This window comes from Pyxicephalus adspersus, chromosome 5 (genome assembly GCF_032062135.1).
Source record: "Pyxicephalus adspersus chromosome 5, UCB_Pads_2.0, whole genome shotgun sequence".
Classification (NCBI taxonomy): domain Eukaryota; kingdom Metazoa; phylum Chordata; class Amphibia; order Anura; family Pyxicephalidae; genus Pyxicephalus; species Pyxicephalus adspersus.
In genome coordinates, this window is record NC_092862.1 from 35,922,823 (window position 1) to 35,944,041 (window position 21,219).

Genomic DNA, 21,219 nt, shown 5'->3' on the forward strand with positions numbered 1-21,219 from the left:
CTAGAAAATTGAAAGCATCTCAGGCTTCATGAAGGAAAAAGGAATCTTCACATTTGTGTTACACGCTGGCATTAGAGAGCATGTTTGCCATAAAATAGCGGATAAATATCAGGATAACGATGGTAGAAATGAGCCAGAAGATACGCAACAAGGACTGTATGTTCTGCCCACCAAAGTATTAGATATGAGAACAGCGTACAGGATGTAAAAAGAAAACAATTCTTTATAATGTTTCCACAACACACATTTGTCTTTATTTTTCATGGGGTAAAAAGGTTATCCCTCAATTTCATTTGCAGATGGAATCATGCAGCCAACATAGGAACATTGTACAAAATATTACAGGAAACAAGTGTAAGCATTCTACTGTGGAACAAAACCATACTTCAGCTACAGGTCCCATGTATGTGTCTGATGGTTTTAGTGATGATATAATTGGATAAAAATGGCTGCAACTATTTGAAAGTTGGGTATGGCCAATGTAGCCAAGTCTATATGGGTGTATCTCAGTAACACAAAACAACCCATGTAAATAGACTAATTCTTGGTGAAGGTCTGCAAAATGTCCCTAATTCTGCCATTTCTCTCTTCCCTAAAATCCAAGAGCAAAGCTGTAGATTTACTAACATGATGGGAAACATTAGCAACAAGCACTCCAGATTCTTAAGATTTTCCTATCACCATCCAGTGAACAGGACTCGCAACAAGCAATGTGATATTGGGCATTGCTGTCCCTGCTGAGCATTACACTATATCACAAAATAAATCAGGGAAAACCATAGCAAACTACTCATTTCCTTCACATTTGTCTGCTGCCCAAGTGCTCCGAGTCTTTCTTCATTCAGAAGGATGGAAGAGAAGCTTCAGATGGTCATGTCATCAAGCCTAAGCTGCTAGGGAGGACAGTATTATTTTTTATCTCCAACCATTGGGCTTGTGAAGACATGTAAAGTATCAGCACTAATAGAATAAGAACACCACACAAGGTGTATACTAACAAAGCCAACCACTTCATAGCCTTGACACCTACTACCCAAAAAGGACTACCCAAAAAGTGGATTTCAAAAGCAAGAGTTTTTATGCCCAATCTCGACTTCTACCATTCTTAAATCTGTAGATAGAGCAAAAAAAAACAAAAAACTTCTCTATACAAACTTTACACAAAGGAGCGATAATGGTATAGTCAAATATAGGCCTCATGAAACCGCTGGATTTCAAGTACAGCAATCCTATAAACAAAAACTGACAGCAGTTCATTCACTAGAGATATTTGTGAACATTTACCGGTAAAGAACCACCGACTTACTCATTATGGTTACTGCAATATCAGGCAGAGTGAACGCAGTGTGCCATCACCAAATGGCCAGACTGGGAGCGTCATTAAATGGTCTTTAAAAGAAAGGTCACCTTGAACAAGCCCCCCTGCATCTCTCTGCAGTTAGTTGCTAGACAGAAGGTGAGCGCAGAGCACGACAGTTTATAATCAGACCTGTCGGAAACGCTTATTGAAAATAACTCAGCGTGCAGGACTGGAGTTTAATAGATTAACGTGCTACAAAGTGAAGCTGAACTATCACTCCCATAGGACTCTGCAATGCATTACAGCCAGATAGGACGCAGCCTATGTCAATAACACAGGGGCTACAACAGGAACTTTAAAAATGATGCAAGCTTTTATGCATATTAATGTCAAAGATGAACAATGAATGCAAAAAATGTAATTTATTACAACATTTTGGATATATCATAAAAGCCTACAAGATGAGCTAACCTTTCTGCCCGATATTAGCATGATGCTAATGACTTGCATTGAAGTGTAGTTACATACAGCAACCAATGAGAAAAACTGATTATACCCACTTCAAACTGCTAGATCAGTATTCTCTCCAGAAATTTCTACAAGCCGGTTGGGAAGAAGCTGCAGGCGAGTTGCCGCCCCTGTATTGTGACCCCAAGTAAACACCCAAAAACAGCCAGGTGGTCCCTGAAAAGTGCCAGGTGGTGCACCCAGCTACAAGGTGCTGGGAAGAACACTATAGATGAATTTCAATTGGTTGCCAAAAGGTACCTAGACATTTTTTTTTATTATTTATTATTAAATATTAAATATATATATTTGTCCAATTCCAGGGTGTTACTCTGCTGAACAGGTTTTTAAACTTTCATACAAATATTAAATCTTTTTCACTTGTAATAGGCATCAGTGTTCTCCCCAGCCTCTTTCAGCTGGGCACACCACCCGACACTTTTCAGTAACCACCAGGGTGTTTTAATAAAGAGTTGCATCACAATACAGGGGCTGCCACCAACCTACAATTTATTTCCACCCAGCTTAAAAAAAACTTCTTGTTTAAACACTGAGCATATAGTGAACTACTGCTGAGGGAACCTTGACTCTCCAGAACAGTATGCTGAATAATACTTCATTGGCAGTTAAACGTTGACTTTCCTATATTCTGAATGGTCTTTCAATGATTCTATATCAGCAAACTGAATCGTTCTTTATCATCATGTTGGTACAAATGGTAGGTGCAGCAAGGATTGAGTTTACCTCCAGTACCATACAAGGTAGAGAACACCCTCTGCATTTGTATTCCCATTTCAGTATAACACAAAGTGTGTGTAAATGTGGTATAATATGTGCGGGTATTTATTACCTGCAGATGTCTCTGTTCTGAAACTCTCAGCCCAGATTGAAAGGTGGACAACTAAAGGTGAGCCAAAACTGTACCATTAAAAGGTAATAAAAGGGTTTCTGGAAATCAAACAGCATCTATAAAATGTTATTAATAACATTAGTGACAGAAAAAATTTGGCAAGACTCAGGTGATGTGGAGGCAAAGTCCAACACAAGTTCAGATAAAAAAAAATAATGATTGGGAAATACTACAGAATTTATGGGTCACGCACAAAAAAAAAAAAAAAAAGTGTGTGGGGGACAACAATACATTGTATTACTTTTCTAAGAGAAACTTTTCAAAAACTGGCTCAAGAAGATCCAATCTGTTCAGGACAATGCTATGATTTCAATCACTTGCATTGCCAGCAAGCTAAGAGTTAAGGCTGAAAGGAATCGAGAATCGTGAATAATCCAGTCACCGAAATGTTTGTTCAGATATTACAGTCTGTGCGGATTTCACACACACACACTAAAGTGATTTGCCAGGCGCAGACAAAGTGGCTCAGGCAGTGACTAAACCCACAAGTTGTAGATGACAGACCAATACCCTAACCACCACTCGACACATCCTCTTTCAGAGCTCGGCACAAGGTGAAAACGCCTTACTACGGTATTTCTTTTATGTTCTACTATGCTGTCTGAAAAGGTTTGCCGTGTTTCGAAGAAAAGAACTTTGTTACATCTGTAACAACTGCAGAATGCCTACTCTAGACTTTACCTGATAAAAGGTACAACTTTACACAACCCGGTACAAAGATAAGAATTCAGATTGGTATACAAGCCATAAAATATAAAGATGTATGAAATTAGACATTTTATATTTAATTACAGTACATTTATTACTTTTATACCATTATATTTTATCAGGACAATAAAGATTTGTAGCAGTGCAACTAAGCAAAATTCAGTGTGTACCTCCAACTTTGCTAAACCTAAATCAGTCTGCTATGGATTACGGCAGGAGCACGTCTATGTTACCCTAACATTTGTCTTTAAAGCAGGCTAATGTGGTCCATGCATTGGTAATGCTTCTTCTATGAGCCTGTAATCATTTCACTCTCCAGAGGTTCCCAGAGACAGAATATGAAAATGTCCCACACATATGTAACTGGCCTTGATGCTAGGGTTAAAACATGTCACCAGATCCAACCCTACATCCAAGAATTCCTGGGGATATCTAGGTCAAAAGAGAATCATTTTACCCATGATGGAAAATTCATATAGAAGCACAAATGTCATATACACTCTCCAGAAGCTGCTAACCGCAGGAGAACTTGGCCTGAGCCATGTCAAAAGACTCATGATGTGGATTTTTTATAAACCTAAAATAAGATTAAGAAATTTGAGCAAGTGAAAGTGCATGCTAACTAGTTATAAAAGCATAAATAAGGTATTAAATATAGGCAGGGCTGGGATGGGAGCATGACCTTAAATACCATGATTGGCGGCTCAGTGGTTAGCACTCTGGCCTTTGGCCAGCGCTAGCTCCCAGGTTCGAGTCTCGGCCTAGACACTATCTGCATAGAGTTTGCAAGTTTTCCTTGTGTTTGCGTGGGTTTCCTCCGGGTATTCGGCTTTCCCCTCACATTACAAAAACATGAAGTTAGGTTATTTGTCTTCTCCCCCAAAAAATGAGCGTTAATAACATATGACTATGGTAGGGACATTAGATTGTGAGCCTCTTTAAGGGACAGTTAGTGATAGGACTATGGACTTTGTATAGCATGGCGTAATATGCTGGCACTATATATAAATATATAGTATATAAATAAAGTTTAATAATTAGCTGGTCCTAATTTTGTAACTATGCAGTGAGAGTGCCTAAAGTGTATGTATTTGTAGGGTGGCCCTAACGCTACGCAGCTATTGGTATTTCTAAAGGAAAATGTAATGTGTGTGGCCAGCTTTATTCCTAGCAGCCTTTTGTTTGTGACCCAGTGAAATCATTGCTACTAATTCCCCCAGACTGACATAGACTACCTAAACAGAGAGGACCAGTTACTTCTTGTCCAGATTAACCTATTTCTTGGAGGATCAAGCAGCTGTGAAAGCATTAAAGAGACAACATGTCATGCATAAGGTGTTGGGAGGAAATACACTCACGTCCGTATGATATAGCACAGCTTACAGTATTTAATCTATATAGGACAAAAGAAATATGCACAGGATTCCCCCCCCCCCCCAAACTATGCAAAGGTATGCAAAAACCTTTACATGCATATTTAATTAACAATGGTAAATGGGGGTTAGTAAGCAAAACAAAAAAAATCTTATGAACCCTTTTTACAGGACAAGAAAGGAAAACTGTAGACATTAAAACATGCCTGAGGATTAAAGCAGAGCTGCTAAGATCTCCAAATATAACCTATTCATTCTGTCGCAGTTGGGAAGGCTGTTAATTTGAGAATTAGCTGATCTCCTAAGCCATGCACGCACAGTTTGCCTTCCATGCCCTCCCTATAATATTGTCACGTTAGTAAGGGAGTGGCCACAGCTTCTTGTGTGAAATTGATAGAGGTGCGGGATCCCAGGAACTTATATATATCTATATGGGAGTTACATCAGTGTGAGCAAGTTCCTCTTTTAAAGATCATTATAAACTCATAGGGCTGGGCTGCGGACATCTTGCCGTTTACTACTACACACATTCACCAATGCACTAGGAAATTGATCTTTAATTATCATACCAAACAACAACTCTGGATAATCAATGAACTTGGATGTCAATATATTGATAACACACTAGGAAAGGATAGAGAAATATATGCTCCAACATATACACCTTGCAACCTGGTCGGCTGATAAATATTATGCGGACACATGATATAGCATGAAAATAAATTATTGAACACATATATTTCACTTCACACTGTTTCTCATAATCACCTAAATATGGACTCCCTCATACATTAGTCAGACCCTATGAGAAAATGTGAACCCTAGGAATACATCGAACCCACCATCCCTTACCTAATATGCACAATTTTGTTGCAAATATGTTATTGATCTCATTTGATCCCCTGAGGAAGCCAAATAAGGTGAAACGCGTCGGGTACTGTGAGATAACTTTGAACATGTGTTTAATAACTTTGTATTAAAAAATCAAATCTATAATAATAGATATTTTATTGTCACTATATGTATTATGTTTAGAATAGTTGGTCTCTGTTGGGAGTCAGGACCAATTTTACAATACTTCACTAATAAATATATACCTAATATTTGCCCTTCAAAAGCCTGTCTGCTTCTATCTTTCCATTTATCTATGGAAAATCCAGGCTGGGCAAAATTTTACAGAGCTTTATAATCAGAACCTACCTAGACATCCTTTTGAGACGTATCATTATAAACTACTAGTTACAAAAGTGGTGAAATCCAAGAGACTTCCATTACCATATAGGAGGCAAAATACAATTTTAAGCAGCCAGTACAGAAGTCTTTCAAAAAGTTCTGTAGCAGCCGTTTTTATTTTTGGACAGATTGGCTTCCTGGCTTCTGGAATTGGTCTTGCTCTATATACACTAAGAAAGTAAATCACTCTGCAAATCATTATGCAAATTGGGAGATATCAGAGGTTTCAAATGTTCTTGCAACTCCTGCTTACCTAACAGTGACAACAGTTATAGCAGGTCTGTCACAAATGTTGTATAGCATTCAAGACTTTACTTTAATAATACCAACTACGTCTTATAGTAATGCTGCACTTCTTCTCGGTTTGTGCTACAACACTGCTCCTATGCCAAAATGAAAGGTACCCGGAAACCTGCAGTCATCCGAAACCCATTAAACCCCTGGAGCTTTTAAAATTAAAAAAATGCAGAGGTTCCAGCATATTGAGGCATCCTAGTAACTGGTTGCACAGGCACAGAGCACCGCTTCCAAAGTTGAGCCACAGCCAGAAATGAACATTTTCTATGAATTCCAGTAGAACTCTCTGGGGAACAAGGTGTCAAAAGGAAAGGTAAGCTGCCACATTTTTTTGAAGTTTTTCAAGTTCTTCAATCCTCCCTTTGCTGTGCATTTTCTGTGACCAGTACGTCCTTTTATCAGAATTAGTTTAGTCAGTAGATTTGCAGATGCAAGAGTCCATTTAATATGACCCTGGGAGCATAAGCGATAATGTGAGAAGTCACAAACTTCTAAAAACCAATCAAGGTTCCGTTTTTATAATCAGAGAGGACTTGTGAATGGTTTCTCTGGGTTACTGGCTTCTGAATAGCATTATTTATTGTTCCTTGCATTGTCTTACTTCTCAGGCCCTCTAGGCTTTCTCAATAAGGTAAGAGATGCAAAATATCCCTCCTATGCTGTGGAATGTGTTATTCCTAAAGGGGAAATGGCAAATTATGCATATGAGTTGCAATCTGTGGTTTATATGAAAATGCATCATCAAACGGAAATATTGTAACCTTCCTACTTAACATTCAGAGTGCCCCTCAATATATAGTAATCGGCCTGTACCCATCTACATTGGGGTAACGGGGGGTACTGAAGCCGGCTCCTATGACCCTGCGGTCACACCTATCTCACAGCTTCTGCAGCTGCCTAAATGCCTCCGCAACACAACAGCTGAGTTTGGATTACATTATTTCTTCTGCCACCAACTGCTTATCAGCATGGAGGTAATTATTGGGAGGCCTGCTAAGCAACTCTTCAAAACCCCTCTATTGGAATGAAGAGCATCCTCTGAGAACAATATGCTTGCAGAACCCTTCTGCCCCCAATGGGTTAATCCTACTTGGAGCTGACAGCTGTTACAGAATTTACAATTACAATGAGATTTGATAAAGGAGCACGCTTCATAAATCTATATCTATTTTTTATGACCATGTCCTTTTAAATTTGCTTCAACAACAGGCGTTAAAGCTAGACTATGTCCAAAAGATAAAGTATAGAGCTGAAAATACATATATGATCGGTTTTCACTAAAATAAATTCTGTGATTCTATTCAGTCGCTTTAGTAAATTTCATGTCACAGGCACACACCAGAGACGGGAGGGTAATAACTTTCTCTTGTGCGGTTAAAGAACTAAAAATGACAAACCGTTATGAGCTGCACAAGACTCAAAGTAAACTTTTTTTCCCCTTCTCTATCTGAGCCAAATTCTTTGTTGGGTCTCACATGCTCCCCTCCAAGACACTGCAGTTTATAACTGAAAGGGTCAGCAACAGACTGTCAATACATAAAGCAATGGAAAATGGTTATTAGGTACAATGCCGACATCGACATCCCCCTAACAATTTATTCTGGCTGTACCACAAGCAGAAACAGCTAACACAAATAGAAGCTCTGCTCCCAATTCAGGACCGGTGCACCATTGCTGTCACATCATCACAAAAACTTGCATTAGGGGGACTTTGGAGGAGGAAACTTAGGGAAAGCACTTATAATTAGTGTAGGACTCTTATTTTATAAATAAAACAATATCGTTTTGCATTGGGAGAATTACATAGTTAGGACAAAATACATAAGTTCATCCATTAGGGAAATATACATATCCCAGATATAAAACCCTATATGACATAGTTGGTCCAGAGGAAGGCAAAAAAAAAAAAACCCTGATGAAGAAATTCATTCCCAGTTCCATGAGGCAATCGGATGTTCCCTGGATCAACAGTCACTGTTATTTTTACTTTAAAGCCTTAATACCCAGATATATTCTGTGCTTCTAGAAAGGCATCCAGCTTTTTTTCTTCAAGAAATCTATAGTAGTTGCTGAAACTACTTCCTGAGGGAGCCGATTCCACATTTTCACAGACCTTACAGTGAAGAATCTCTTCCTTATCCGGAGCTTAAACTTCTTTTCCTCCAGACGCAAAGAGTGCCCTCTTGTTCTTTGTAATGATCTTACAGTGAATAATGGGGAGGAGAGTTCTCTATATGGACTATTTATATATTTACACATAGTGATCATATCCCCCCTTAAACATCTCTTCTCAAGGGAGAATAGATTCAGTTCAGCTAATCTCTCCTCATAGCTCCAATGTGGCTAATCTGCTCCATTCACCCCTTTATCTGTAGTGCCCCATGTCTCTAAACTGACCAAATCTCAGCCTTTCCAAATAAAAGAGAATTCGTGTTTACTACATTGTGGCTTGAGAATCCACAAAATATGTTACCAGTACAACACTTTAGCAGCACCGCCTGGATTGCCAGATACCACACCAAGCCAAAGATAAAACCCTTTTCTGTTGGGTGAAAAGCACCTTAGGAAACAATGAAATAGATTGTCAGCACACTGGTAAACTTCAAGCAAAGTCCCCGTTGATATCAATAGTCACATGATGAAAGGAAGGAACATTCGGGAACCACGGTGGGTCCCTTCATCAAGGCTGCATGAAAAATTCATAGATAAGTTCCTGCCCTGGATGGGAACATGCTCCAACAAAATACAGACCTGTCTATTTTATTCACATGACATTTTATGATGCCGTGGTGATTCATGTTCTTTGTGCTTTAGTAAACAAGGGTGGAATAAAGGCCAAACATTCAGTTTAAAAGGATGTTTGTATTAATTTGCCTATTCTGCCCAGTGATTGCTCATTATTATCAGGGAGGAGTTCTCTCAACTTACTTCATCATGAACAATGTCAAAGTACAGAAACAAAGGGAGGCCACTACAATATGAAAAAATAGCTACTGTAGTTATTGTAGGCTCAAAAACACTCAGAGAAAAAACAAAATGTGTGTGTGTGTAAAGATTTTATTGATTTATAGAATTTTATGCTGATATCTTTAATGACTTTGGGGGGCTAACACTGAACCAGTGGGGGAATGGTGTCACCTAGGACACTACTAAAACACCTCCATATCCCAATATAACGCGTTAATCTGTAGTTCACATAGAAATCGTAATAACTGCATAAAATGCTCAAAGGATTTTTTCAGTATCTATATTTTGTTTTATTGGTTTTAGCACTTATTGGATATTGCACATTGTTAGCGATGGTATATTTTAACACACCAAAAAAAAGCCAATAAGAGCTTACTGTTAGGGTTAACATTCACTTTGAGGTACTGATATTTTTGTTTCAGCATCATGCTGTTCCTGGAAATCTCTATGTGCCCACAGAAGTTCTACTCTTTTACATATTTCTAGATTTAAATTATCATCCTCCAGCAATCAGCAATTTGTAGATTGACCCTTTCACATTACAGACATACAGAAGCAGACCACACAAATGTGGTGCCTTAATGTACCTTTCCATATACAGACCCCTGTGCAGGTCACTGATAATTTTAATGAAAAAGCAATGTTTTGAATCCAGCTAAAGGGCCCTATGTTTAACTATACAGGTATTAAAGTGTGTATGTTGCAGCTGCATCAACCTAAAACAGCATACAACTGAATTTGAACAGGAAGGATAACAAAGATTTGCAATCAGAGCGCCCGTAATGTTGAGTCATGGAACCACCATCCTCCCCCATGCTTGTTATGAGGGGGCCCTCAGTGCAGGCCAATACACAGTACCACCTTCCACCTGCAGGGGTCACTGACACTAGACAAGTTTGCCAGCATAATCTGCAGTGCCAATACGTCCCATGCCCATCCTGAAGCCGGGTGTTTGGAATCATTTTGCCCTGAACACTGGTAAAGAGAAAGGACCAGAGCTCGATAAATACATAAGAAGAATGATCTGCGTCTTTTATGTATGTAAAAACTACACAAGAAGCTGATAGTATGAAGTAGCAGAAGCTGGAATTTGATTTAACTGTGTGGCTTCCACCTATGCTGCCCTGTCCCTGATTTAGAAACAAAGGAAGACGGCATGCAGAGAGTAGAATTGTGTGTGAAATGGTGATGCAAGGCTGTGGGCTCAGGGACAGGAACTGATCTTCACAGCAACCATTTATATACCAACAGCTGTGTGCACACATCTCCCCCACACCATATGAGCAGGCTGGGTCACAGCAAATCCCCATAAGAAACCATATGACCCCAGCAATGAAAGGGTGCTGCCGCCCCCTGCACTATCTTCATTCAAACACTTTAACCTCTAGTAGCAGGTCAGGTGACTTTGGCACCCACCAAATCAGAATGCTGTTGACTCGCATTGTTATGTTAATACGGAGAACTGGCTGTAACCGGCCTGGTGAGCAGATAATGAATGGCACCAATTACTCTCACTCAGTCATCTGAGAGTACCTGAGATGGAGGAATCATCCGGAGAAGGTCTTCTAGCTCAAGGGCAAACAGTCCCTTCTATAACCAGGCCGTGTTATGGAAAAAGAAAGGAGCGATGCAGCAAGGACTACGCTGTACACGGGATGCTACAGATTTCATGTAATTCCCATGTAACACACAGTGTCCAATCTGTGCACAATCTGCATACTAAACAAGAAATAAAAAGCGAGATCTAATTTGAGGATTTAGGCAAATACAAAATCAAGAATATTATAAGGTTTTTTTAAAATGTATTATCTGCACCAGTGAGGCCAGCAAATATCAGTCGGTTATATTCTTACTCAAATGAGGCCCAACTACAATGGGGGGAATCTGATTGGATATGATACGCTATATGTACATTTAGCGCTCTCAAGGCGTTTTGATATGTAACACTGAGGCCGTAGCCCGCCACAAGAGATCTATTGCAATAGCCATTACCAACTTCCTGAAAATGAAGGTTATCCGTCTGATTGGAAAGTCTAAGTGACTCACCTGGAACAGGTGTACAGATAAAAAAAAGTTGAGAACACAACCTACATACCAGAGCAATGAATTAGAAAGCATGCTGGGCAGATGACAACCACTGTAAAAACTAGCATGTTTAGAAGTCATCCAAGATGGCATCCACCATATATCTCAAGACTAAACTACGTACACACTTCAAATTATTATCGTTGGTAAACGAACGACGAACGATCCTGCACGATATCTGCGAACGATCGTATAGCACCGATCCTGTACATACAGATAACGACACGATCGTTCGTAGATATTGTACACACAATAGATGCGATCGTTTGAACGATACAGGAAGTTACGTGCACCACAGGAACGTTCGTTCATCACGCATGCTCAGACCATGGACGATCAATGAACGATCGTACACACGAACGATGGTCAACGATCGTCGTCCAATCCGATCCACTGGTCCGGTCGTTCATTTCCAATGACTTTCCTCGTTCGTCGGCGTCGTTGGTTACTTTTTTTACCCAATCGATCGTTCGTCGTTCATTTTGAACGATAAAAATTGGAAGTGTGTACGCACCTTAAGGCGAGGTACACACATGCAATGGTTCTCGCCGATAATTGGCTCAGGGCTGATATCGGACGAGAATCTTGCGTGTGTACAGGGCTCATCCTCCATTGACCGAATGACTATCTTGGTGAATCTACAGACGACGAACGATCATAATGCAAGTGAAGGGGAGAGAGCGCAGTGGGGTGCCGCTCCGTCGCTCTCCCCTTTCCACTCTCCATAGAACAGCATGTATGTGCAGCACTCGTTCATGCATCGTGCAGTTGTAAGGATCATGAAAGATCCTTTTCAACGACAATTATTGCACATGTGTACTATGTGCAAACTGTGCCATGGGGATGTGGAAAACTGAAAGCTTTGTGGTACAACAAGCGAGTTGGCAACACTCTGGGCCCATAATCATGCCCACCAATCCACCACCATACACAGCCCTCAGTGAAAAGAAAGAATCTAAAAGGGAATTTCTAGTTTATAGATATTTTCCTGTGTCTGTTAGAGACCCATTACTACAGATTTTTACACCAGAAAGCTAAACCCACTTAGCACTCCAACCACATTTTCACTCTATTTGATCCCTCAGGAAAGATTTACTTGGGGCCTGTGGTAAAACAATTACAATCAATCCATCCTGACATTTAGTAGTAATCTAGTTTAGAGGCGTTAGGGCCCATTCACACCTCTGCACCTAAACATAAATACACTTGTGCCCATCATTTTTATGAGCTACAGACAAAGTTTCAGGGTGGTAAATCTGTATGGATGCCTTTGGGATAGACCGTATTACATGACATACCAGTCATCCCTATGGAAGATATACTCACAAACACACAATTATTGCAGCAAGCCCTAAAGTACACAGAAACATTAATTTCAACAAGTTTAACTGGATCTTAAAACTAAGAGGAAAAAAAAAAACAACACAAATGATAGAAAAGAAAATGAAATTCCACGGCACCAACCTTCCTGACAGAAGCACACCTACAAATTTCTCCATAATATACCCTACAATCAGAGCCGATTGTTAGAACCCCTTTTGGGTTTTGATTGCTGATCTGGTGGCTCTTCACAAAAGGTAAAAAGTAAAGTTTTAGGCTGACGAAGCCAAAAAGACAAATTTACCTTAAAAAAAATCACTTTGATTCAAACACCATGTAAGGCTTGAAGTCAGAGGTTTCATCACATCCCATCACTGTTTCTGTGGTTGTAAAGCATTACAACATTTTAGAGTTTCATATGAAAACCTCTGTAAGATTTCCTGACATTCAGATCACAAATACACCATTTCTACTTTCACACAGAAATATATGTAAGTATGATTAATTTCTGCAATATGTACTATGGATCCCCATACAATAGTGCCAGGCAATACTGTGATATGAAGGATCATCCGTCATGACCTGCGAGTTTCCCCATTCTATCTATGCCATAAACACATTCACACAGCTCAAAAATTAGGGGAACACTGAAATCACATGCTAGGATTTGATAACTGGAATATTCAAGTTGAAAATCTTTACCGATATTCATTGTGTAATTTAATCAGAACAAAATGATGCAAAAAAAGTCAATGGAAACCAAAAATCATTAACCCACTGAGAGCTGAAGTTACAGAAATATTGAACTCAGCGTGGCTCAATGTGTGTATGGCTCCCATGTGTCCGTATGCAACAATGTCTTCCCATGCGTCAGATGATTGTGCCCTGGGGTGAGGCGAATCACCCAGACCCGGATCAGGGTACCAATGAGCTAATGGACAGTCCTTGGCACTGCTTGGCAGACATGGACACTCAGTCTTCTACAGGGTCCATACTATACTGGGGAATATAGGGGCCAGTCAATGGCATTAATGTTCTTGATATCCAGAAATGGCCTACCCATGGTCCATGAGGCCAAACATTGTCCTACCCCCGCATAAGCTTTGAGAATTTAATTCTGATACCCAACAGCAAAGAGCACTCAGGGTACAGTTAGCTAGCATGTGAAGATCTGTGTAGCCTCGGAAGATATTTGGCTGTCCTCCTCCTGTGTCTCCTTGCACAAAGATGCAAATACCAGTCCTGATGCTGGATTGTTGTCCTTCTACAGCCCTATCCATCTCTCTATGTGGAAAGACTTGTTTCCTGGTCTTTCCTGCATACCCTTGTGCTGGGAGACACAGCTAACCTTGTGACAGCACAAATGGATGTGCTATGCTAAAGGATCTGTGCAACCTGAGCGAGCTGAAGGTACCTCCTCAGTACAAAGGCACAAGAAAAACGCAAGATTGATAAAATTCATTCAGAAAACACAGAAATGGTCTATGGTAAATCATTCCCTCTTTATGTTGCTTTTATTTGCACCAAAACAGGTGAAACATATTTACAAACACTTACATGTCCTAACTGAACAGATTATAATTTCAGAAGTTTGAATGACTTGGTGGTATACTGTATTGATTAAGTGTTCTCTTAATTTGTTTTTGAGCTGTGTGTGCGTATAGATTATATATTGTATAGTAACTAACAAGTTAACAATGTCTTCATCACTTTGTACTCACACAAGAAATGTCACCAATAATGGCAGGTTATTTATTAACAAAGTGCAAACATTCATTCCCAACATCTCCAGATACATAACCATTACAAAGCACACCTGAAGTGGGATGCATTCTAACCTGGGCTGTATACTTTTTCTTTTTTGTACAACGGATAAAACAGCCAACCTTAGCAATATCACTGGCTACCAATGAAGTCCATTGGAAAATTCCTAAAACATAATGTGTCTGCATTGTCTTTCAGTGCACCATTATATGGAAAGGGTATAAGAGGCCCTGTTTCAGCTCCAGGTAACATGGCTGTCCCTGACTCTGCACAAGTCCTTTACAACAACAAGTGGTCTTACAGTTCAGTCCCTCCTACACGGTGGGCTGCAGCAAAGCAGATTTTTGCTCCGGTGAATGATGCTTTTTTCCGTAGAGACTTTGCTGCTGAAATATACAGTGATCAAGTGCTAGACATAAAACAGATGTCACAGCATCTGTTTAAGAGATATAAAAAGAAAAAGTAGCCCCCTCTCTCCTCTCAGAAGTCTGGGCAAATCTCCCAGCTCTGCTCCACAAGCTCCTGCTTAATGGAACGCAAGAGAAATGGTCCTTACATCACAAGAACACCTTGTATCTTAAAAAACCACCTTGAGCAATTCCATACTAACCATTACCAACAACAAACAGGAAAAAAAAATATCGACGCATATTTACTCTCCACTAGCTCCTTCCAACTCCTCATCACTGGAAACACTGTGCTGGGCAAGTTACAGGGAATAAAAAAAAAAAGTTTTAGTGTCAAGTAGCAATTTGTATTCTAGGAAAAACAAATACTCATTCATTCCAGTGCTTCCTTGAGACGCCTGTGAAATGAACGTGCTACTGAGAAGAGGGAAACGTTGTAATATATGTAACCAAAGAGTAAGAAAGGGTAAAGCCCCTGCTATTTTGTGATCTGCATATCATTGTGGGAAATTTCCACATTCTGTCTCAGAAACAACAGGAAATCTCCCAAAGTTAGGGAAATTTTCCCCCCTTAGAAAGATTTTCCGTCTGTGACAATGGTTACCAGGACACAGAAGGGCTAATCTTCCCAAAGATTAAACCATTTCCAATAAAACGATTTCAACTAAAAACTTAACACACCATTTGTGCTCTTCAGCATTAGCCCCCTGGCAACTTTTTGGACCAAGAATACCAAGGACTACAACACAACATACAGCCTACTGCATTATGACAGACCAAATCACTCCATACATCGTATAGGGTAACCGGCTAGGTAATGCTAAGATTCTAAAGAACCGTCCTTGAACTTTGGACCAGAACACAGCTATGGTCAATCGGTCATATGGTGATTCAGAAATTTGGAAGACAAACGATTGGGTGGGGCTAGGAAGTGTTTGCCTAGAATATTGTTTTAGGGGAATGTACATATGAAAAGAACATATAGACCCTATAATGTACTGCCCTGAAAGCTGATTTAACAAAGACTAGTACACACTGTCAGCAGATCTTCTAATCTAATAAAATTTCAGCTTGTTCAGCTTGCAAATACCTGTACAATTTAAGATTTAAATTCAAGTTAACAATAACCTGTGTACTAAACCCAAATGTTTACAGATTATGCAATTTACTCTGAAACTAATAAGGATAAAAAACTCACAGAGAAAAGTCAGTTTTGCAGTTTTGTTTTCAGGTTTAACAACTGTTGTAAAATGATGACTGAAGAATAAAAAAAAAAAAATATGGATTTGAATCGAGTGTTCATTCAGTCACAAAAATGACTGGAATTTCCTGGGGCCTTATCCCATGATATCTAGTGAGGAAAGTTTGACTAAAAATAAAGTGAACTGAGAGTTATAAAATAATGTATATATATGCTGCACTTTATCAGGGCTCCCGCACATACACAAAGAATATTTTTGCAAAGCCAAGGTGTAAAAAGCAATAAAGCTCTCAGAAGTTCTGCATTCAACTTGCTGCATTGTTGTTCTGGGCCAGCGACAAACTAATAAAACCAAAAAGTAACATGATGGTCAGGTAATTACCATTTTCAGGGAATTGATGGCCATGCTAAGATCTTCTAAAGTATTATTAATATATTTATTACACACACATATACAGGTTGACATTCAAAAATCCAGGAACCTCCGGACCTGGTTATATATGCTGTATATATTTAACAAAAAAATGACTACCTGTACAGTCCTTTAAATAGATACTGAATACATAATGGGCTATACCCAACATCTGATTGTGGAGTATAGCGCCATCAAAACATAAGCGGCGCCTCCAGGAAACAGTGTAAATTTGAAAATGAGCTCCGAAATCCTTGCTGGAAATCTGAAGGAAGCAGATTATTGATGGTCAACCTGTATATATGTATATAAATTTTATATATATATAATTTTTTTTAATGTTAGTACAAAAGCAAAGCTTACCACTCTGTTCCAAGTCAATGTAAGTCTAAACTGAATATAAAAATTACCAATAGTGCTCTACCTTGGTCTGTTAATGAACATAATCGGTAAATTTAAGGAAATATATTACAATTTTGTTGTTGAGTTTAGATACGCTTTAACTTCACATGGTCTTCAATGCATTTGCTCCACCTTACTTTTGCTACAGGAAAGTTTAGTGGTAGGAGTGGATCAGTCAGGATTGGTTTTAGAGTCTTAGAAAGAGCTAGGAGTTACATACATATTGTTGGTTGTGACAAAAAAAAATGTAGGATTCTGCCCTCAATGAGCTGCCACCTTGACAAGTTTTTGATCTTAAAAGAGTTATTAGAAAAAAAAACAGCAGAAGTTTCATAAGCAAAACAATACTGATACAACTTCCTGTTGTTACATACCTTTAGTTTTACACATAAAAATCAGAATAATGTGCACACAGCAGGAAGTGCACATACCGAGTTTGTGGGAAAGCTAAATACAGTGTCAAGAACATAGGAACAATAGGATTTTTTTGTACACACACAAAAAATATGATTTAATAATCTCTTACCTGATGAACAGGCACTTTTTGAGGGGTATTCTGAGGTGACTGGTGAATCGAAGTCCATGGTTGATGATGAGAATGCGACGATGGTGAAGACTGATGGTGCATAGCTGGATGAGGCTGACAGTTTGCCATTTGCTGCTGAAAAGATTGATGACTGGGATGCTGTTGGCCAGACATCATCCGTTCTTGTATTGCCTGTGGATCTGCATGGCTAACTCCAGAACAGCCATTTGGTCTCATATGCCCACCCATCTCCCGTGGTGTTGAGGATATACCCATGAAGGTCTGGCCCTGCGGTATGTTCCTGGGACCCATGGTTCTTTGTCCCATGCCCATGCTGCCAGGAGGCTGGTGAGTTGGGGGATGGGGCATATTTGGGTAACTTCCAACATCCATAGGTATCCCTGCACTACCAGGCCTAACTTGTGGAGGAGGGGTGCCTGCTGGATTGCTCATTGCTTTTAACGGCGACATGGGAGGTGGAGAAGCATAGGTTCCCTGAGGCTGTGAAGGATGCATAGTTTGTGTGTTCATTTGGTTAAGTGAGCCACTAGGATGAATGGGTTGCTGGTGCATCAGTCCTTGACTATTGTTTGATGGAAACCCCACAGCGTTAGGGTATCTAGGTACAGACGGAGTCATAGGAGTGTTGTTTGTAAGGCCTAAATTCTGATTCATCCCTGTATTATTAACTAATCCCTGATTAAGGTTACTATAAGGATAACGGGAATACTGCCCTGAGTTGTTTAGAGTAGGTGAAGGTACAGTCTGATTTCGAGAATTATAATTAAGGGACTGTGGCCTAACTGCACCCTGCTGAGTAGGATTAGGAGAAAATCTAGGACTGTGAGCAACAGAATCTCCGTGGAGAGTGGTGGGGGGATGATGATGAAATTGCTGGACTGAATGACGCAGTGAAGGCCCCATATTTGGATTTTGTTGTGGGACGTGAGGCATGTGCCCAGGCCCACCACCACTACTACCACCACCACCGCCGCCGCCACCACCACCAAGATATGGGTTGCCTTGGCTGAGACCATCTTGTCCTTGTGAAAACTGGTTCATTCTTTGTGACTGTAGTGGACCATGTTGCTGCATTGAAAAATCTCCCCGAACCATGTAATTGCCCATCTGTTGAACGTGTTGAGGATGAGAAGGACCTTGGGCAGCAGCAGGTGTCTGTGGTTGCTGCTGGGACTGTTGCTGCTGGTATGGTGGTCTTATTTGCTCAGGCACTTGTACTGCCCTGGGTCCCCACATAGAACCACTGTCTACAAACGGTGGCCCATGTCTGTCATTCTGCATACCAGGATACACTCCCATTTGGCCACCACCATGGGGCACCTGAGAAACAGGTGTGTTGTGATACTGTGAATGTGGAGAGGCAATACCATTACCAGGAGTGTTTGTCATCATTCTGTTGGGCTGGTCCATCATGTGCATTTTTTGAGGCTCATATTGGTTATAGTGATCAAAGTGGGTCAGCTTTGCTTGGTTTTGACTGCTGGGATTATGATGGAGAGGGGACTGCAAAGAACCAAAACCCTGATCCATAGGCATTTGCTGTGCCATAGAATTGACAGAGTTTTCTGGATAACCACATTCCCCAAGGGCGTCCAGCCCTTCGCTAAACATATTTCCATCTTCTCCAAACAGACTCATCATGCCGGGGTCCGCCATCTTGTTTTTGCACACTGCTCTTTTGAGCCACGAGCGCAAGATTGTGCTTCACCTCAGGAGCGAGGCGTTTGTCCTCAGAGCTGTTAATCCTTAGCTAATCTCTTACATGTCATTCCATATTGTCTTAATTCTTTTGGACCCTTCAGTGTCAGACAGTCTGGCAACTGTTCCTGGAGGAGAAAAAAAAATGTAATACATTAATAAAATGTCATCAGTTTCCTTGACTATTTACACTGCAATTATTTTATGAACAAAAAAAAAAAAAGCCCCAAAGCTGAAAAGTTATACTCCACTTGCACACAGCAATCATTTGTTTGGTGGGAGAGAACAAAAGAACACTAAAAATGCAGCAGTAGCATCAGCTGCCACAGCAGGCAGACAGATGTATGGATATAGCCAAGCATCCCATCTGCTAAACTAAAGCCCTGAAAATGCTCTAGTTACCAACAGCGTGTCCTTAACCTTATTCCCCTGAGGAGTGTAATGAGATGAGCAAGCAGCAGCATCAAGGGCCGTGATAAGCTAAAGTTAGCAGAATCCGCTAGTCCATTTAACAAACACCAGAAGGTAGAAAGTGACCCTTTAAAAGCAGACTAAAATATATTTCAAACAAGCTATGCAACCAGATTTTCTCCTCACTCCCTACCCCATTCTTTACACAGTAGACATCTTGTCCGGCTTCACTTTAAAAGCCACGTGGTATGTATCCATTGCTACTCAAACAGCAACCGCAAATCCACAACTTCTAGCACCTCTACTCAAGGTCAAAAAAATCTGAAAGGCTGAATTCATACTGTGGGCAGAGCAGGGTGATCCTGCAAGATAGAATTAGGTGCCCCACTGCCCATTTATTAGGATGGAAACATCAGGCTGAAAAATACAGCTGAAAAATCAGAAAACAGACTCCAAAGGCAGATCTGATTTTTGCATCTGGGAACAATTTTAAACTTTGGAACGAGAGAGAAAACAAGAAACGAGTTTTATATTTGGAAATTTTATTGTGTGGTGGAGTCACAGCTGTCCAGAAAGGACGACAGGAAGTTCACTCACCAGGTTCACTGCATTGCTTAATGTGCCATGGATACAAGTGGTTATGACAGCATCCGCTTCAGACTGTGCCTAAAACTGTGCTGACTGGACTCTCTAGACAAGTTAACTCTTCCAGCATTTTGCCGGAGTGTTCACACGGCATCCCAAACACTCCCGAGACTCCCGAGAAGGATTTCTGAAACTGTGCTGGATGGATCTGCTGCACAGCAAAATCCTTACTATAAAATTACAAAATAATAAAATAAAACTTAGGGAACTAAGTTAATAAATATTTGAATTTACATCATAAAAATAGTGTTTGAATAAAACACAGTTAAGTGCGTTTAGATCTTGGAGATAGACGAGGTAAATGATTAATAAAGCTACTGATCTGAACAAATGTGAATTGAAGAATCCCAGCCATGCTTGGAATTTGTCACTATGATTCTAAGGCATAATCTTATTTTTCTTTCCAAGCATTAATGGTCGTGGGCTGGTGCTTCTGCGGTACGCAATAGGAACAAGTAGCTGGATTCATAACTCCTCTGAAACTTTCCCCAGGAACAGGCTACTTCACAGATGACTGCATGAGTGCTATGGAAGATAAACCCCTTCGCTACCAGATTACCCTCAGCCAAATGCCCGTGGTGGGGGTCAGGGAACAGACCGAGCTTTTACATAGGAAGAGGAACAGACACGATTAGGCAGAAAGTAACGAGTCTGGTCACATAGCCCGAGAGGAAAAGGCACACATCTCCCAGCCTTTTATTGATAAACCTGCATATTTAACACTAAACTCGTACAATATGCAGAGGATATAGTGTTTACTTGACGTTCACATTTTTTATCGCTTGCATATAGAGAAATCTCCATATTGCAGGGAGTAATATGGAGACACAGGTTATCTATCTGTCCAAGAATATTCCAGCACACTATTATGTGGATACCAGTTTAAGTACTATTCATGATAGTGTATAGTTAATGATTTAGTGAAGATCTGATTCAAGAAATAATCCATCCTCACACACATAAAATAATAAAGTATACCTCTAGAACCAGTGACACCACAAACTCAAACTGCCAGATATAGCTAATATCGAT

At 40.1% G+C, this 21,219-nt stretch overlaps 1 protein-coding gene across 2 annotated transcripts in view; it reads right to left on the minus strand.

Annotated features, from left to right (window-relative positions):
* The window catches only part of CHD7 (chromodomain helicase DNA binding protein 7), an 88,290-nt gene that overhangs the window by 52,904 nt on the left and 14,167 nt on the right, over positions 1-21,219 (minus strand). For both annotated transcript variants that reach the window (XM_072411146.1, XM_072411145.1), the window contains exon 2: positions 17,413-19,259. In XM_072411146.1, coding sequence (XP_072267247.1) covers positions 17,413-19,089 — 1,677 coding nt within the window. In that variant the 5' untranslated portion in view covers positions 19,090-19,259. The remainder of the gene's footprint in view (positions 1-17,412; positions 19,260-21,219) is intronic.